Consider the following 17,181-nt stretch of genomic DNA (forward strand, 5'->3'; position numbering starts at 1 on the left):
CTTGGCACATGGATTATATTACAAAGGAATTATGCCGTCTAAGACCATAAATTGTAAAAGGTACCTGCGTCTACATTGTCTAACTGCGGTGATTCAACAGATTGTGTAGTATAAGGAACGTATTGCACCCTACGGATTTTATGTTGATGTGAATTGTTGATTACGGAAAATAGAAAAACAGTAAATATAGATTATATAAAAGTTCTAAAAAAGCGGGAGAATGACCCGTCTGTTTCCGCTAAGTCTGCTTGCATTCTGGGGGCTGTTCCTTTTTGGCAACATTAGCAAAGTCATCTTCTTCTGATTCTTCGGCTATGTTTTCACTGGTGGTGTTATGTTCCTGACCATCGTCTTCGTCATCTTCTTCGTCTTCTTCGTCTTCGTCTTCATCGTACGACTTATAGTCATCCTCGGCCTCGTCGTCGTAGTCAAATTCTCTGGCGATTCCGGTAAACCAATCAACAGCCCTAGGGATTAGTTTGTCTTTGATCTCCTCTCCTATAGCGTAGTCTAAAGCTAATCTCGACTCTAATTCTAGGACAACTTCCTCGTCGTGGTCATCGGACTTTTCATCTGCGTCAGGGACGGTTGGAGGGTCAAAGAAGTTGAAGAATGACTCTACTGGGGTTATCTTTTCGATAGTACGCACCTGCTTGGTCGTTTTGTTGCGCTGCTTGTGCTTCTCAAGTTGTACAGTGACATTCGCTTCGTTTGAAGTCCAGTCGATAGGAGTTCCTTCGGCGTGGTCATAGATGAAATCCCCGGAGTATCCTAGCTCTGGCTGGTAGTAGTAGGTTTTGACTAGAGTCTTGTTAGTGAAGAAAGGATTTTCTTTAAATTCGAAAAACAGCTTGAAGCCTGGTTTTCCCTGCGTCAAGTATTCCATCCAGACATTGATGAGACAATCTAGGACTTCTGCGTCCCTGTCTGTTATCGTCTGTGACACCATTGGAAGATTCTCTAATGCCGTCAACCAAAAAGAAGGGATGCCCTTTGTATCATCGTTCTCGTCAGCGGTTTCGTCGGCCTCATCCGCCTCTTCGATATTTTCTGTATCATTTTCCTCGTCTAGCCTTTTACCTGCCTCGATTTCGGCAACAGTAGGCTCTTTGTCACCCTTAATTAGTTCTGCACGATATTCATGCAAAGGAGCGTACTTTTTCAAATACTTATGTTCCAACTCAAACATTTCCATCTGGAAGTCTTTTTCAAGCTGGAAGAGGTCCTGTTGTAGCTTTTTTAGAGCATGAATGCGGTCTTTGACTTTCCTAGGTAACGAGGAGATGTAGCCGGAATCCTGGCCCAATAAAGCTCCCAATTTACCCTGCATTGTTGCCAAAAGTTGAGGGTTCTTCGCCAAAGCAGCATTGATATCTTCTTCATTAATGGTCTGAGGGACACGACAACTCTGTGGAGAATCTACCACTGGGTTACCATTCTTCAAATATGACTCTTTCAATACACTAGCCGGAGTGTTTTGAGGTGTTGGGGCCCCGTCGATTTGGTTCTTAGACTTTATAGGAAATGCCATTCTCCGTTTCGACACTAATGGGATTTAAAAAACGTATTTTCAAAGTAGGTATAATGCAGTTTTCCGTAAAAACCAGATTAAGAATAGGAGGTATATAGAAGAGAATAAAAGTTTCTCAAACGATATAACCTTCGATAAATCGCCTACTATTAAAAGAAGTGTACTTTATAGCTACTTGTTGGAAGGATTTCGATCGTGAAAATTTTCCCCTTTTCCAGAAAAAAAATTAACACCCGGTCTTCACTGTCTATCGGTTGTGCTTATAAAGGCTGCATATATAGCCAGAACAAGCAAGACAAATGTAGTATCAATTGTCTCCAAAGTGCCATATAAAATCCCTTAACTATTCTTTGAACTTATTTTATAGGCTGCATAAATATCGTCCCCCTTACCTACAGCGGATATAGTTTAGTGTCAGCAACTATACACGTCTTGGTTTTACACCGGTATTGGTTATTCTTTGTCATCAAGTATAGACTCCCGGTAGCCAAGTTGGTTTAAGGCGCCAGACTGTAATGTGAAATTGTTATCTGGAGATCGGGTGTTCGACTCACCCCCAGGAGATATTTTTTATATTATGGAATTCAATACTTTGAAATCATTCAACTACTGCCATTATTCGTTCTGAATATCCTTTAAGTAATTTAATAGTACTAGGGATTATTTCTCCGGGAAACCATGTACAGCCTTCGTTAAGGCGCTTGTGTTTATAAGGCTCTATTGCGAAAATTACGAAAACTTAACTACTGTTCAAAATATAGTACTAATTGTTTGCAGAGACTTCTGCCGAAATAAAAAAATCTTGGTTCATAGCAAGGATCTCAAAAATGGTTAAACCAATCGTAGCACCCAGTATCTTAGCATCAGATTTTGCAAACCTAGAATGTGGATGCCACAGGGTAATTAATGCAGGTGCTGAATGGCTGCATATTGATGTCATGGACGGTCATTTCGTCCCTAATATTACACTTGGACCACCTGTAGTGAAATCACTACGTGCATGCGTAGCTAGGCCAAATGATACATCAAGCTCTAAACCTAAGGCATTTTTCGATTGCCATATGATGGTTGAAAATCCAGAGAAATGGATTGATGTTTTTATAGAAAATGGTGCAGACCAGTTTACTTTCCATTATGAGACTACTAAGGACCCAATTGGACTTGCGAAGGCAATCAAGTCAAAAGGTATTCGGGCAGCGTGCGCTATCAAGCCTGCGACACCTGTTGATGTCCTTTTTGACATCGCACCTCATTTGGATATGGCATTAATTATGACTGTGGAACCAGGTTTTGGCGGACAAAAATTTATGCATGAGATGATGCCAAAAGTTCAACAGTTAAGAGAACGTTTCCCAGACTTGGATATCCAAGTTGACGGTGGATTGGGGAAGGAAACAATCCCTCATGCTGCTAAGGCAGGAGCTAACGTTATTGTCGCAGGGACAAGCGTATTCACAGCAGAGGACCCTGTTGATGTTATATCATTCTTGAAGGATACTGTTAGTCAAGAACTATCATCCCAAGGTTATTTGAATTAAGTAAGAGTTCCTATCCAATTATGTATAAAGTTATCTCGAAAAACGAGACACACTTTCAAAATAAAACACTAAAATACAGCAAACCCACTAACACCTCACTACCTTTTTAAAAGTACTTGCTACCCAAAATCGTACCTGCACCAGTCTGCAAGGGCAACTCTTGGGTAGTGGTGTCCTCCAAGACGCTCCAAATAGAAGCTTTGGTCTTTTCCAACAAGCCTTGCTTTGCCTCCTTCTTACGAGACCTTGAACTAACTAAGCTAGTCTCCATATCAATCTCCATTCCTGATTCCTTTGCGGCTTGTACTTCAATTAAGAGCTTTCTTTGTTCATTATATCTCAGATTTCTTTCAATTTTCTTAGCACGCTTCTTAGATAATGTTTTAGTAGTAGTAGGTCCGCTCTCTAGCTTTGAACCCTTGTATAATTCCCATGGGATCGATTTGACCTGACCAGACATAGAGTCTGGACTTGATCTTGGAGGAGCTAGTAATCCGGCTCTCTCACGAGCGTTTCTTTTCGCAGCATTCTTTTGAATCTTCCTATTCAAATTTATCTTCTGCTTAGGCCTGTTTATAGAGTTCTTAGAGGGCATTTTGAATCTAATATATGAGGTTAAAGATTTCTAGACGGTTATAAATGCACAATACTATCTTAGTCCTGGCGATGAGATGACTTAGTATTAAAATTTTTTTTAATATTAGGAAAAAAACTCTTACGTACGGTGGTTTATAATAATTAAGTACACCATACAAAAACTACGTAGTAAACCACAAGCAAGTTTTGGAAAGGCTCACTGAAGATAACTTGAATGCCTAGTATTCACACTAGACATTAGCTCTTCATTTGTGGTGCAGTTTAGTTTAGTGTCACTATATACGGTAATAAGCCTACAGTGCCATCAATCTTCTGGTCTTAATATAACTTTACTTAAACTGCATGGCATATATTATATCTATTCATAGCCCAGTAACTTGTAGCTCTTTTTCTTTTACCTTTTCTTTGTTAGATATTCAGCTGCTCCATCGTTATCAGTTGAAATTTCCCTTTAATTATTTAAAAGAAACTAGGTTTCTTATTCCGCCCTTTCTCATTAGTAACATATAAACACTTCAAAACACGCATTACTATCGATCCTAAGGCTGGTATCATGGCTCCTAGGCAAAATTCAACTGACGCAGATGATGTTCTAGAGTTCTTAGACTCATTACCCGATTCCACGGCGGGGAAGAAAACCTCTAGTGGAAAACAGTCTAAAAACGAGAAGGATGAAGATATCCTGGACTTCTTAGATGAATTAGAGCAAACAAATCTTAAGGCCAGTCCTAAGAAGAAGCATAGTGATGTGCCGAAGAAGATTGACGCAAAAAAAAATGATGCTCATAAGTCTGATACTAAAGTAACCGCTAAACAGGATACTGTGGACGAAAGAACTAATGTTACAAAGGAGACCACTAAACCAAACCAAGAAAATAAACCAGATGCTGAATTGAAAACTGAAACTAGTAATCAAGAGAATTACAACGAAGAGAAGTTAAGTGATCCAATTTCTTCGATTTCCAGTTGGTGGAGTTCTAGTGGACAGGCCACTGTTTCAAATATATGGTCTAAAACCACTCAGCATGCAACACAAATTAAAGATCGCATAGCTCAAGAACAACATGAATTGAGTACAAAGTTGAATACTAACTCTTTTACCTCGAAATTTGCAAATGCGAACATGTTGTCTGAATTGACAACTCAGCTTACCAAATTTGTTATTGGTGATACTGAAGAGGTACTACGCGTCCACGTTGTCCATGACTTGGTAAACTTCCACAACTTATCCTATCATATGGAATCTCAATTAGACAAGGTATTGCGCTCTCAAGTCCAGGGTGGAGTGCGTATATTTGTCGATGAATGGGACCGTCCAAACGAGTCAAGCACTTTTTCTGGAGATAGCAGCACTCGTAAACTTAACCTATTCCAAGGCAAACCAATAGAGGCTGATAAGCTGTGCTTGGCAAATCTCGATAATGCTATTAAATTGTTTCAGCATGCTAAGGAAGAGATGAAGCAAAGACGCGGTTCGAATGAGCTGGAAGCTATCGAAGACGAAGAGAGCAGGATTAGCGATGTGTTCGTGGGGATTCTTGCAGTTGGGCAGCAGGCCAAGAACGAATCAGAATCCATCGTGGACTCTACGCATGCAGGAAGCTTCAACTTTACTTTCCTCTTGAAGGATGTTTCTAACGATCTTTCTTTAGTGGTCAGATCGCAAGGTTTCCCAATTAGATGGGTTGACTGGTTGGAGGGCACATCCGAATTAAAGTCAAAAGGAAGTGACAAGTCCGCCGAAGGTGAGATTGATCCAAGTGATTGGGTTGTTGAATGGATTGAAAACGGACTTGAGCTTGCTATTGGCGTCTTAGCACAGACATATGTCATAAAAAGAATGGGTATCTAAATTATACTGAAGCCTCATTTGGCTAACATATATAATGATTTTCTACAGCCCTGTAAAGTCTTAACATTTATGCAATTCGGTGACCCTATTTGTGTAGCCACAAATATGAACTTTTTATCTATCACTGTCCATGCACTAAGTACTTACCCATTAATTTTTTTTCCCAGTCAACCCATATTCCAGTATTATTATTCCATATACCCTTTTTGACGCACTCACTAAGTGAACTGCGAAATACGGGATCGAAAGAAGGTTTTGCCATAATGTCTTCCGCATTTATAACTTGCATTCCAAGTAGTCCAGAGTTGATTTCCCGCATGTATTTTAGTTGATCAAGAGTTGGAAACTCTCTTGCTACTTGGATCATAAACTTCGTAGGCGCATCGGACTCTTTTAACGCCTTTGATATGGATAACGTATTTGGTCGTTCAGATATGTGAGTGAAAAGCGTAACAATGCGAGCTTGGTTTTGAAAAGTCCTAAGTAACGACATTCAAACGGATTTAGACGAATATAAATAAACCTAAATCTTCTGTAGAAAAACGGAAAGCGGTGGTTTGTAACTAAGTTTCTTGGTAGCGTTGATGTTGAAAGTTGGTGAATCCTTTAAAGCACATTTTAAGGGGTTCCGTTTAATAATGTACAGAAATAAAAAACAGAAACGAATAAAGAGGAAACCGCAAGATACAGGAAGCAAATGATAATCCATCACTGCATTGAGTGGTATTATTAACCAATAAATGTTGATATTCTTGAATATATGTCACATGATCCAAACTATACAGAAAGTCGTATTTAATGATCTGGAATTTTTTTACAACGACGAGTAATTCATTTAAGCACGTTAAGATGTCTCTTTCATATAGCATAGCTGAAAGGTACCAGTAAAAAAGTCTTATTATTGAAGTTAATTGGAGCTTTGTTCAAGATAACTGATTCAAAGAGTTTTTGTACATTTATACATATACAATCCAATGTCCCAAAGTAAAATATCCGAAGGGGAGGCGGATTTATACCTTGACCAATACAACTTCACCACTACAGCGGCCATTGTTGGTTCAGTTGATAGAAAAATATTCGTTTTGCTTCGCGATGGTAGGATGCTATTTGGAGTTTTAAGAACTTTTGATCAATATGCGAATTTGATTTTGCAACACAGTGTTGAAAGGATATACGTTACTGAGGAGAACCAATATGCTGAGTGCGACCGTGGTGTGTTCATGGTACGTGGAGAGAATGTCGTTATGCTTGGAGAAGTTGATATTGATAAAGAAGATAAACCTTTGGAAGCTATGACCAAAATTCCATTTGAGAGGGCTGAAAAGTACAGGGAAAAACAAAATGAGGCTAGATTCAAAATCGAGACCCAGAAAACAGAGGAATTGGCTAAATTTGGTTTAATACATGATTTTCACAAGTCAGATCTGTATTGAATGAACTTTTGCAACAGAATTAGCGGTCCAAGCACGAGAAATGAAAAATTACGAATGACGGTGATATTTTAACAAAAATGAGTAATTAAATGGTTTACACGGCGTATATATTAATTAGACGAGACGAACTTAGCGAATGTGCAAACAACTAAAGAATTAATGGTATGTTAGTAGAATTGGTATTACCTACTCTATTTGCATTTTTTGGTTTGTTAAAATAAAAAAATAGAAAGAAAATAGTACTTATCTTGTGGTGGTAATAGGGTGATATTCCTCTAGATTTGCTAACTAAGATGACTTTACCTTTGATAGTTCATCATCCCATGTTTTTTGGTTTTTAGCAAAATTGCTGAGTTCGAGCTTACCCAGTTGTGATAATAGCGCTTCATCTGGCCCTTCGTTAATCCGGGACGTTCTACAAGCTTGCCACATTTTAACCAATGAGGTCTCTGCTGAGCATAGGCCCAGAGAACCATGTACTTGTATGGACCAATCTATGAGGCTAGTCATTTCTCTTGGTGTAAGAATCTTAGCCATTGCAATATCATCACGAGCTTGCTTCACACCTTCTACTTGGCATTTTACAGCAGCATTACAGCAAACGATTTTACATGTTTCAATTTTTATCTTCCACTTTGCAACCTCAGTTTTGAACGTCTCAGTTTTTTGCAATTTTGAACCGAATACCTTTCTATTTGATGCTCTTATTTGTGCCTGCCGTAGAGCTTCTTGTCCCATGCCACATAGCTTCATACATTGGTACAATTTCGCGATACTAGATCTTGTCTGTACCATTGAAAAACCTTCTCCTCTAGCTCCTAAGACTTTGAAGGGGACTACTACATCTTTAAAATGTACTTCATAATATTTATTGTTGTCAGCAGTTGCGTTAGGGCCGCCCATTTCTATAAGCTTAAAAGAGATACCTTCTGTTTTCATGTCCTCTCTGTCAATAATAATAACAGAATGCCTCTTATAGATGTTACCCTCTTCGTTTTCGGTAAGGCATAAAATTAACCATAAGTGACAACTTGGATCTTCTAGCGATGAAGCAAACCATTTAGAACCATTTATCTTCATGGTTCCAGACTCTTCATTAATGGTACACGTCGTTGTGACGTTTAATGCATCTGAACTCGAGACTTCGCGTTCGCTAACCATGAAGCTTGCGTTTAAGTTTTGGGACACAATTGGGTATAAATAATTGGCCAACTGTTCTGGTGATCCATATCTTAACAATATTTCCATTGTTCCAACATTCACCATAGAACTGTCGGTATGCATGACAGCTTGAGCTAATAACGATTTCCCTAGGAAAAAACTCAGAAAACAATACTCCAATAGTGTTAATCTATTTCCATAAAAAGGGTCTTGATTTTCGAATTGTTGCATTAGGACATATAACATGTTGAGGTTCAATGCCTTCGCTCTTTCCCGTAATTTTTGAACTATTAGGCAATTTTCTATGTCGTAATTACACTCCATAAGTTCACGTCGATACTCTGCTTCCTTACTCAAGCATTCAATGTCTATGAACTTGCGAAGCTTTTTGAGAATTTCATATGCATCATTGGATATCTTGTCTCTAACAGCTGCTGGTATGTAGTTTGATATTGGGTCAACATCTTCTAGTGTAGGCTTTTTGTATGTTAAAGGTCTGTTAGAAACGTTTGGCATTTTAAGAACCGATATATACAATTAGTTGAATATAAAAGGAAAGTAGTTTTTGCAGTTGCACTAAGGTCTTTACTGCTGCCTCTAGGTATAGACGATTCAAAGTTTGGTACTGAACATTTACAAATACTGTCATTATATATACATAAGACATGACAAAAACACTCAATGCAATTGCGACTCCCTTAAAGAACACAAAGCGGCAAACTATAGCTGACCTGCAATAGCATTGACGCACCTTGCAATCTAGTATCTTAGTTCCGCTAACACAAAAATATTTTACCGACATCGAGCGCGTCTGACGTTTAATACTATAACTATATGCACCTTCGATCACAGAGTTGTTTACAATGCCATTTTTGACGGAGATTTTGAGATCCAAATCTGGTTAATTCAAAACAATCTACCAAATCTGGTAAACGTTCTAAAAACATACAAGGGTATTTTGTAAATACCGGGAAATTGCTTATTACTTTGGAATAGTAATAATAGGTATTTTAAAAAACTGAAATAGAGCGAAAGAGAATAAAACTGCATGGAATACATAAAACCGGTGGATCCATTGATCCATTCTTGTAACCATCACCTTGCGCATGGTATTACTCCTTTTTTCGAGTACCTCTTGATCTCTTTCTACTTCTGTGGTTGGTGAATATGAAGTAAGTCACGTGCTTGTCGCTGACGCCATTTTCTTTACTTAGCCGTAGTGACACAATATCTACGTAATGGGCAGGATCGCCAGCGAGGTAAGAAGAAGAAAAATATGGCAAAAGGATATACATAAGCTTTTGATTCTATAAATCAATCTGCTATAAGAATTCAGTTCTGATTTGAGGATTTTGATCGTTCATCTGGAGATTAAAATGTATTTTTTTTAGTATATTGCTGCGATTTCTTCTGACTATGTAGCGAACTTTCGATTTACTTTCATAGAAAAATTTTACCTACCCTGTAATATTTTGATTAGAAAATTAACATAGCTCATCTCGTAACTAAACAGTAACAAAGCCGTGTTTCACTTTACAGAGACTAAGATTCTCTTTATCCCATAAAGATGCCAATCTCACAATTTAGCAAATACAAAGATATCATTGAAGAAGGGGATATGGCTCTAATTTGGATCTCTCGTGACAATTTAAAGCCTGTCACAATTAAGTCAGGGCAAGTATTTAATACACGCTATGGGTCATTTTCCCATGATTCAATGATTGGTAAGGAATACGGATCCCAAATAGCGGTTAGGACAAAGGGAAGTAACAGGTTTGGTTTTATTCATGTTCTTCAATGTACTCCAGAATTATGGACATTATCTTTACCACATAGAACACAGATTGTGTATACTCCTGATTCATCTTATATCATGCAAAAGCTGCAATGTGGTCCTCGTTCACGGGTAATAGAGGCTGGAACCGGTTCAGGATCATTTTCACATACATTTGCAAGAAGTGCTAACAAACTCTTCAGTTACGAATTCCATCAGCTTAGGTACGGACAAGCTTTGGATGAGTTTAGAGACCATGGTTTAATTGATGATGGAAAAGTTATAATTACTCATCGGGACGTTTGTCAAAATGGATTTGAAATTTCCAAAGCTGACACGACCTCCTACAAGTTTAAAGAGGGAGAAAACTCAGTTGATATTTCAGCGGACTGCGTATTTCTAGATCTACCGGCTCCCTGGGAAGCTATTCCACACCTGGATAATGTTATTTCTAAGACCAAGAAGGTAGCGGTGTGCTGTTTTTCGCCATGTATTGAACAGGTTGATAAGACGTTAGAGGTCATGGAGAAATATGGATGGCACGATGCCCAAATGGTAGAAATCCAAGGCAGACAGTATGAATCGAGAAGGCAGATGGTACGTAAGCTTGATGATGCCCTAGAAAGGCTCAGGGATGTAAAAAGGCGGAAACAGCAGGGCGTTGAACGGCGTAAGCGCCTAAGTGAGCAATTAGTAAATAATGAAGATGTTTCCGACGACGTTAGACCTACTACGCCCAAAACAAGCTACAATCCGTTTGGAAAAGGATCTCGAGTGAAGGAAGGAGACAAGCAGTTTGAGTGGAAACAAGTGGCCAAGATCGAGGCAGAGATAAAATCACACACTTCCTATTTGACCTTTGCGTATAAACTTGTCGACAAGACTAGAAACGAGCAACTAGTAGAAGAACTAATCGACAAGTACAAAGACTTTAATCCTAATGAAGAAGAGTTAAGTAATAGGCAGAAGAAGAAAAGGGAATTACAGACTACTTCCCCATCAGACTGAAACTTCAATGTGAGTTCCGTTTACACTAATCTATGATTATTCTGTAGTGCAATAAGCTTGGTCATGGTTCTGTAGTATTTGGAAAAGTGGAATACTATAAAACAATTAGCATAAATAATAAAATTCAGCATCCTTTTAACGCATTTAATTAGGTTTAAAAATGTACTTCTGTAAATAGTTTTAAGATTTTTGTAATGCAAATATGGTTTTTAAACCTGAATATTGAAAAGTAAAGATTACATGGATTTTAATAACATTTGACTTGTAAGTAACAAGGATTAATTGCTTAAACTTGGTATTTGGGTGAATTATAGGCCATAGTACTGAATATCAAGACCATATATGATCTTTCAAAACTCAGCTGACACTCCTGCATCAGTAGAACGGACTGATGATGATGGCCATGAAGATCTGGATGCATATTTAACACCTTTACAGCCTCAAACTATTCTACTAAAAGATGGTGAGACCACCGCAACGATGTATCCAATACGTGCAAACCCTGATATACTTCCTTTGGGGCTTCTTGCTTTCTTATTAGATGAGATCAATATGGAAATCGAGAAGGGTGATAGCTTTCCATATTATGAGCCTTTGGATTTGGACGAGTTTAGGAAAATATGGTTTAATTCGCATGGAATCGTTTGCATAATGGTCTTGGGAGAAATCCCTGAGCTTGATTATTCTATGGAATTGGGGGAGGAGTATAATCGTCAGCATATTGAACAGCTCCAAAAGCAAGGTATTACAACGATGCGTAGCACAGCGCAATATATGAAGAGAAAATTACGTAGGAACTTAAATTTGAATATACAGTGGGAAAAGCAGTGCTTGGGCACATTTAACCTAATACCTGCTTATCCGGGGAGATCTTCCCATGTCGTGACAGGGACATTTCTGGTAAATGCGGGTATCCGAGGCAAAGGAATAGGAAGAACTCTTGTCGAAAGTTTTCTAGGATGGGCACCACAGTTGGGGTTCACGTCTTGTTGCTTCTCACTTGTATATGGAACAAATGTGGGGATTCGAAGGATTTTGGAGTCATCAAATTTTAAGAGGATTGGTAAACTACCTGAGTCAGGTATTTTGAAAGGTTATGATTCGCCAATAGATTCCTTTATTTATGGCAAAGAATTTACTCATGTTTCAAAGCAGATTGATGCAGTTAATTTGGCAAGAAAGGATTCTACAAGAGCGAAGTATGAGCGGCTAAAGTTTTACCTAGAGACAGGAGAGTATCCTGCATCCTGTAGTAGAAATGAAAAGGCCAGACTGCGGGTTATGTCGAAAACTCATTCAATTTTAAATGGAAAACTAATGTTCAAGGGCCGCGAGGTTGTGTACGACCAGCAGCGGCAGTCAGAAATCGCTTTCGAGACTCACTCGGTTGACCATCAAGGTATTAATCGAGTCACTTCAAAAGTGGCAGAGCGATACCACTGGAAGGGTATCAAACAGTCTGTTGCTCAAGTAATTAGCACCTGCTCGACATGTCAAAACAACACCGGTGGCGCAGGCAATGGAATGGCTAGGGCGGGGATAGTAGTCGATGCCACAGATCCAGAAAACCAAATGCATATTTTGGTATCAAACCCAAACGACGAACAGGTGAGTTCAGTCGCAAAACATATGGCCAATGCCCTACAAAAAGACCAACAGGACAATTATAGAGAAGACAGATATAGAATACAGACCCCTACGCGCGAAAATGAACCAAGAGTAAAGTTGTACAAGGCTGCTGCACATATTAAACGTATTAGATTTGGAGTCGAGCCTGGCCAAGAACGCGTTGCAGAAAAACGTGTTGTCAGCAATGAAGAGTCAATGAACAGCTTCAAGAAATATGTCGAAGAGCAAAATCAGCGCAGCGGTAAAAAACGATCACTGTACAGTGAGATATCCCCAGAACTCCTCCACTCAGATGCACCTAGGCCCGAAAGTGAACCTGGAACCGTCCTAGTGGAAGGTTCTACTACCGATATGGTGGATGACGCATTATTGCACCTGGAGGATAACGTCATGGCCGCAGTGGAAGCCGTACATAAAGAGCAGGAGCAGCGACAGCTGTCGCAAAGAACTCCTGCGGAGGAAGCTAAAATACCTGTGCGCAGCGATGATGATATAGAAAACAACCCGTCTTTCAGGTCCGATGATAGTCAATACTACTAGCATGTAAGAATATTTATACAAGCCTTACCAATCGTCCCCGTCGCAACGAGTCGGGCGTAGTCTTAACTGCCTCTCTACCTTAAATCCGATTCATCTCCCCCCACGTGACACTGCCAGACCAACATATTAGTCTAGCCATCTCGCTTGATTGCGGGATTACCCTCTTGGACAATGCAGACACTGCCCAATCACACTGGTTTTGTATCAGTCTCTACATGGCGGCCGTTCCTTGAAGTTTTCAATCGGCGCCAACACACCCGCTTCATAAATTATCAACAAATCTTTTAGAAAACACAACAGATATGATAAACACCCCACTTAAATACCAACATGATAGCCTTCTTTCAACAAATACGCAGCATTTTTAGGGAATCTCACACACCACTCCAACAGATAATCCTGTCCAGAAAAGCTTTCTTTCAACTTCTCGGTTACCTAGGGGCTTGCACGATATTCACTGTACTGGCACAAGCCTACTAATCTCTAAATAACTGTATAGCTTATAATACTAATTAGCCACTCCTATTAGGCGCACTCAGCCTCAACTACGTACTCCAGTCTGGCCACTATCATGGCACATTGCAAAATGCATGCTCTCGAACTAGCTCCACAACCTAAAAACACCCAAGATTTCATAGAATTAATTATCCATATCCATAGGCTATTTTTGGAAACCTCAAACACTATATACAGCACGAAATATCATGAGGCTGCTAAATACTACAATGCTATTATAATTAAGCGCCGTAACTGTGTTACCAGCCATCGCTGTTTAGCTGTTTAGCTGTTTAGCTATTTAGCTGTTAGCAAACTTAGCCCCATTAATCCTCAGCCCGTATGCTTGCTGATAACAATACTTAAAGAGCTAAATACCAATTACCGGCTCTTTTAAGCATTTTAAATAACTACACGCAGAATTACCATATTCTAATATCTAATACATAAGCAATAATGACACCATAGCTTATAATCAACCCTCTTTAGTCCATAAGAGCGGTCGATTGCAAAGAATTGAAAAGGTTATAATTGCCTAGGGAACAAAAAAATAAATTTACTAACAGCAGGTTTAAAAGTATATTCAGATAGGAGTTGTCTAATTGATTCCGAACATCAAAAACCTATGTCGGTACAGTTAAGATACAGTGGTGCGGTCCAGGAACTTTAAAGTATCACACAACGAATCTATTGCTTTTTATTAGCTACTGAAGGTTGTGTTTTTTATTTTATTTATTTTTTTTTTTTCTTCCTTTGAATTATTAAAAGATACATAGCGAACGTTTATTTATATACAATAAACTTCAGAGGCAAGGACGTTATTCTTCTTTTGGCACTCTTTTTTGGTTCACTATATCTTTATCATTTGAGCGTTCACTTTGTATTTATTGTTTTTGAAAGAGGTTGTTGTGACGTGAAGTTCTCGGATCAGGAGGTTTGTTGCATCTACAAGGACAAGAAATCAAGATCAAAATGGATAGAAACAGCTTACAGCGCTCAGGAAGTATCCATTCTGGCAGTAGTGCGAGTAAAAACTATAGTAACCTTAATGCCAACCTTCATGCAAGGGTGAAGGCGTTTCAGGAGCAGCGGAAGCTTAAAAGATCTGGGAGTGTGGGTTCGAAAACTTCTAATCCCCCTCAAGACGCTTCATCTATACAGCATATTGTGAATAAGCCACTTCCTCCGCTCCCTGGAAATAAGATAATACAGCCGCAAAAAAGCCAGTCTAAAGAAAAGCTCCCGGAGGGTGTAACATCGCAATTGGAAACGATAAGGCAGTCGGAAACAGAAGATGGTACACAGTTACAGAACGAGTTTTCAACGGTACACGAGACGCATGAATCAAAGAAGTTGGTAGAGCAGAATGAGCAAGACTCTAACCTGAATATGGCACAGGATGTACAGGAGCAGCTGCAGCCGCATACGGAGCAGCCGCAAGGTGTTGGGGAATCTAGAGATAGTGAGGTATCAGAGCAGGGTTCGGAACAAGCGAGTACGAAGTCAGACGATGAGCATGAAGAACTAGAAGATGAAAGACTTCTAGGGGAAGAGAGAAGTATGCCCGGAGAGTTTTCCGGGGAAGGTAATTCCCAGATATCTGACCAGACAGCGGAATCTTCTCAACAACAAAGCCACCGTGCAATTGGTTCATATTCTGCAATGAAGTTACTGCAACTACAGCAGCGTCTACAACAGCAACGCTTTTCTACTCCACAGCAGAGAGCTCGATTTTCATCAGAAGTCCCAAAACAGGGACTTCCAACACTTAATAATTTTCAGGGTCAATTTAACCCAATAAGACGTGCGCCCAGAGCACCTGAGTCCAGCAGCCCCAGAGCACATCCTATACCTAATCAAGGGGCAATAGCTGGCGTACAAGGGCCTGCAAGACCTAATAACTCTATAAATCCCTGTGAACCAAACATAACGGCTAAACCTAAACTTTCACTCTCTGCACGCAGAGGGATGAAACTGCCACCAGGCAGCATGAATTTAAAAACGAAGCAGCAGCCGCAAGAGTTTGCATCACAGCCCTCGAATAAAAATACAAGTGCACTTCCCAATGCGATACCTGCACTACCAGTGCATCGGAATAGCAAAAGTAATCCTGGATCCCTTACTAACGGAATCCAGACGACTTCAACTTCTTCAGAAAAGCAGGTGGACACGGAGGGAACAGAGCCAAGCAAGACTAATTCCGGCTCCAACTCTAATGGGGGTCTATTTGCAATGTTTTCAAAATATGTTGATATAAAGTCTGGTTCGCTGAATTTTACTGGCAAACTCTCGCTTTCATCTCAAGGTGTTGATTTTAGCAATGGCTCGAGCTTCCGAATTACCCTAGATGAACTTAAATTTATGGAAGAATTGGGTCACGGGAACTACGGAACAGTTTCCAAAGTTCTGCATAAACCCACAAACGTTATGATGGCAATGAAAGAGGTCAGACTGGAGTTAGATGAGTCCAAGTTCAACCAAATTTTGATGGAACTAGAAGTGCTGCATAAATGTCAGTCTCCTTATATTGTAGATTTTTACGGCGCATTTTTTATTGAGGGAGCAGTCTACATGTGCATGGAATTAATGGATGGTGGCTCTCTAGACAAGACATATGATCACGAAGAATTGGGCGGAGTAGAGGAGCCTCAACTAGCTTTTATCACAGAAAGTGTCATCCGTGGCTTGAAGGAGCTGAAAGATGTTCACAATGTTATCCATCGTGATGTAAAACCTACAAATATCCTATGCTCGGCTGTACAGGGAAGCGTCAAGTTGTGTGATTTTGGAGTATCAGGAAACTTAGTTGCATCCCTCGCTAAAACAAATATCGGTTGCCAGTCTTACATGGCTCCGGAGCGCATTAAGTCCCTCAACCCAGACATGGCGACATACTCTGTACAGTCAGATATTTGGTCATTGGGACTATCTATCGTGGAGATGGCCACAGGTGCTTACCCGTATCCTCCAGAGACTTACGATAACATTTTCAGCCAATTGAGCGCCATCGTAGACGGCCCACCCCCACGCCTTCCTGCAGACAGGTTTTCTAGCGAAGCTCAGGATTTCGTCAGTATGTGTCTGCAGAAAATTCCGGAGAGGAGACCTACATATGGTGCACTACTAGAACACCCTTGGCTCAAAAATTACGACCGCGCAAATGTTAACATGAACGAATTTATATCAACTCGTTTAGCGAAGCGACAATACATGGAGAAAAATAGGGAAACAGATGTACAGAAAGTCGTACCAGCATTACATATGGGTGGCCTAATGTCATAGATGACCTTTTCTTCATTCATAGTTTATTAACACACGTCATTTTAAAAATAAAAGTTTTAACTATTCATTGGTGATCTATTGTTCACCACTGTTATACCACATACACCACTAAATACCTTTTATCTAACTCTAATGTCGATCTGCTGCTATTCTGATGTTTTTCTTACAGATTTGATATATCGCGTTTACATTTGTACGAGTATCGTGGTTTTTCAGTGGCTTATATTTTCTTCGTAAATAAAAAGAATAATAAATCGCTTAACATTTTGAGCTGTGTGTACTTTCCAGCGGTTAAGCATAGAAGGGTTGAATCCATCGTGAAAATATTCCTGTAACTGTCA

At 39.6% G+C, this 17,181-nt stretch overlaps 11 protein-coding genes and 1 non-coding gene across 12 annotated transcripts; 8 read left to right on the forward strand and 4 right to left on the reverse strand.

Moving 5' to 3' along the window:
* Positions 1-238: 238 nt before the first annotated feature.
* On the reverse strand, positions 239-1,531 carry NAP1 (histone chaperone NAP1; the record flags this gene model as incomplete). Its single annotated transcript, XM_018130619.1, has 1 exon — positions 239-1,531. One exon carries the CDS (start codon positions 1,529-1,531, stop codon positions 239-241), a length of 1,293 nt encoding a protein of 430 aa, XP_017986108.1.
* A 477-nt stretch (positions 1,532-2,008) lies between these two features.
* On the forward strand, positions 2,009-2,095 carry AW171_hschr2924. The gene is given in 2 exon segments: positions 2,009-2,047; positions 2,060-2,095. It is a non-coding gene; the product is annotated as a tRNA-Tyr (tRNA).
* A 263-nt stretch (positions 2,096-2,358) lies between these two features.
* RPE1 (ribulose-phosphate 3-epimerase RPE1) lies at positions 2,359-3,069 on the forward strand (the record flags this gene model as incomplete). Its single annotated transcript, XM_018130620.1, has 1 exon — positions 2,359-3,069. The coding sequence occupies one exon, from the start codon at positions 2,359-2,361 to the stop codon at positions 3,067-3,069; it is 711 nt and encodes a 236-aa protein (XP_017986109.1).
* Positions 3,070-3,175: 106 nt separating this feature from the next.
* On the reverse strand, positions 3,176-3,664 carry ALB1 (Alb1p; the record flags this gene model as incomplete). Its single annotated transcript, XM_018130621.1, has 1 exon — positions 3,176-3,664. One exon carries the CDS (start codon positions 3,662-3,664, stop codon positions 3,176-3,178), a length of 489 nt encoding a protein of 162 aa, XP_017986110.1.
* A 555-nt stretch (positions 3,665-4,219) lies between these two features.
* On the forward strand, positions 4,220-5,518 carry MTC1 (DUF5427 domain-containing protein MTC1; the record flags this gene model as incomplete). The annotated part of the gene is made up of 1 exon (XM_018130622.1): positions 4,220-5,518. The coding sequence occupies one exon, from the start codon at positions 4,220-4,222 to the stop codon at positions 5,516-5,518; it is 1,299 nt and encodes a 432-aa protein (XP_017986111.1).
* Positions 5,519-5,639: 121 nt separating this feature from the next.
* Positions 5,640-6,011, reverse strand: FMP46 (putative redox protein; the record flags this gene model as incomplete). Its single annotated transcript, XM_018130623.1, has 1 exon — positions 5,640-6,011. The coding sequence occupies one exon, from the start codon at positions 6,009-6,011 to the stop codon at positions 5,640-5,642; it is 372 nt and encodes a 123-aa protein (XP_017986112.1).
* A 481-nt stretch (positions 6,012-6,492) lies between these two features.
* LSM1 (Lsm1p) lies at positions 6,493-6,951 on the forward strand (the record flags this gene model as incomplete). The annotated part of the gene is made up of 1 exon (XM_018130624.1): positions 6,493-6,951. The coding sequence occupies one exon, from the start codon at positions 6,493-6,495 to the stop codon at positions 6,949-6,951; it is 459 nt and encodes a 152-aa protein (XP_017986113.1).
* Positions 6,952-7,239: 288 nt separating this feature from the next.
* AW171_hschr2930 (HBR217Cp) lies at positions 7,240-8,628 on the reverse strand (the record flags this gene model as incomplete). The annotated part of the gene is made up of 1 exon (XM_018130625.1): positions 7,240-8,628. One exon carries the CDS (start codon positions 8,626-8,628, stop codon positions 7,240-7,242), a length of 1,389 nt encoding a protein of 462 aa, XP_017986114.1.
* Positions 8,629-9,679: 1,051 nt separating this feature from the next.
* Positions 9,680-10,894, forward strand: GCD14 (tRNA 1-methyladenosine methyltransferase subunit GCD14; the record flags this gene model as incomplete). Its single annotated transcript, XM_018130626.1, has 1 exon — positions 9,680-10,894. One exon carries the CDS (start codon positions 9,680-9,682, stop codon positions 10,892-10,894), a length of 1,215 nt encoding a protein of 404 aa, XP_017986115.1.
* A 342-nt stretch (positions 10,895-11,236) lies between these two features.
* Positions 11,237-13,063, forward strand: SPT10 (Spt10p; the record flags this gene model as incomplete). The annotated part of the gene is made up of 1 exon (XM_018130627.1): positions 11,237-13,063. One exon carries the CDS (start codon positions 11,237-11,239, stop codon positions 13,061-13,063), a length of 1,827 nt encoding a protein of 608 aa, XP_017986116.1.
* Positions 13,064-13,393: 330 nt separating this feature from the next.
* Positions 13,394-13,543, forward strand: MCO6 (Mco6p; the record flags this gene model as incomplete). Its single annotated transcript, XM_018130628.1, has 1 exon — positions 13,394-13,543. One exon carries the CDS (start codon positions 13,394-13,396, stop codon positions 13,541-13,543), a length of 150 nt encoding a protein of 49 aa, XP_017986117.1.
* A 987-nt stretch (positions 13,544-14,530) lies between these two features.
* On the forward strand, positions 14,531-16,840 carry PBS2 (mitogen-activated protein kinase kinase PBS2; the record flags this gene model as incomplete). The annotated part of the gene is made up of 1 exon (XM_018130629.1): positions 14,531-16,840. One exon carries the CDS (start codon positions 14,531-14,533, stop codon positions 16,838-16,840), a length of 2,310 nt encoding a protein of 769 aa, XP_017986118.1.
* Positions 16,841-17,181: the final 341 nt, after the last annotated feature.

This window comes from Eremothecium sinecaudum, chromosome II (genome assembly GCF_001548555.1).
Source record: "Eremothecium sinecaudum strain ATCC 58844 chromosome II, complete sequence".
NCBI lineage: Eukaryota > Fungi > Ascomycota > Saccharomycetes > Saccharomycetales > Saccharomycetaceae > Eremothecium > Eremothecium sinecaudum.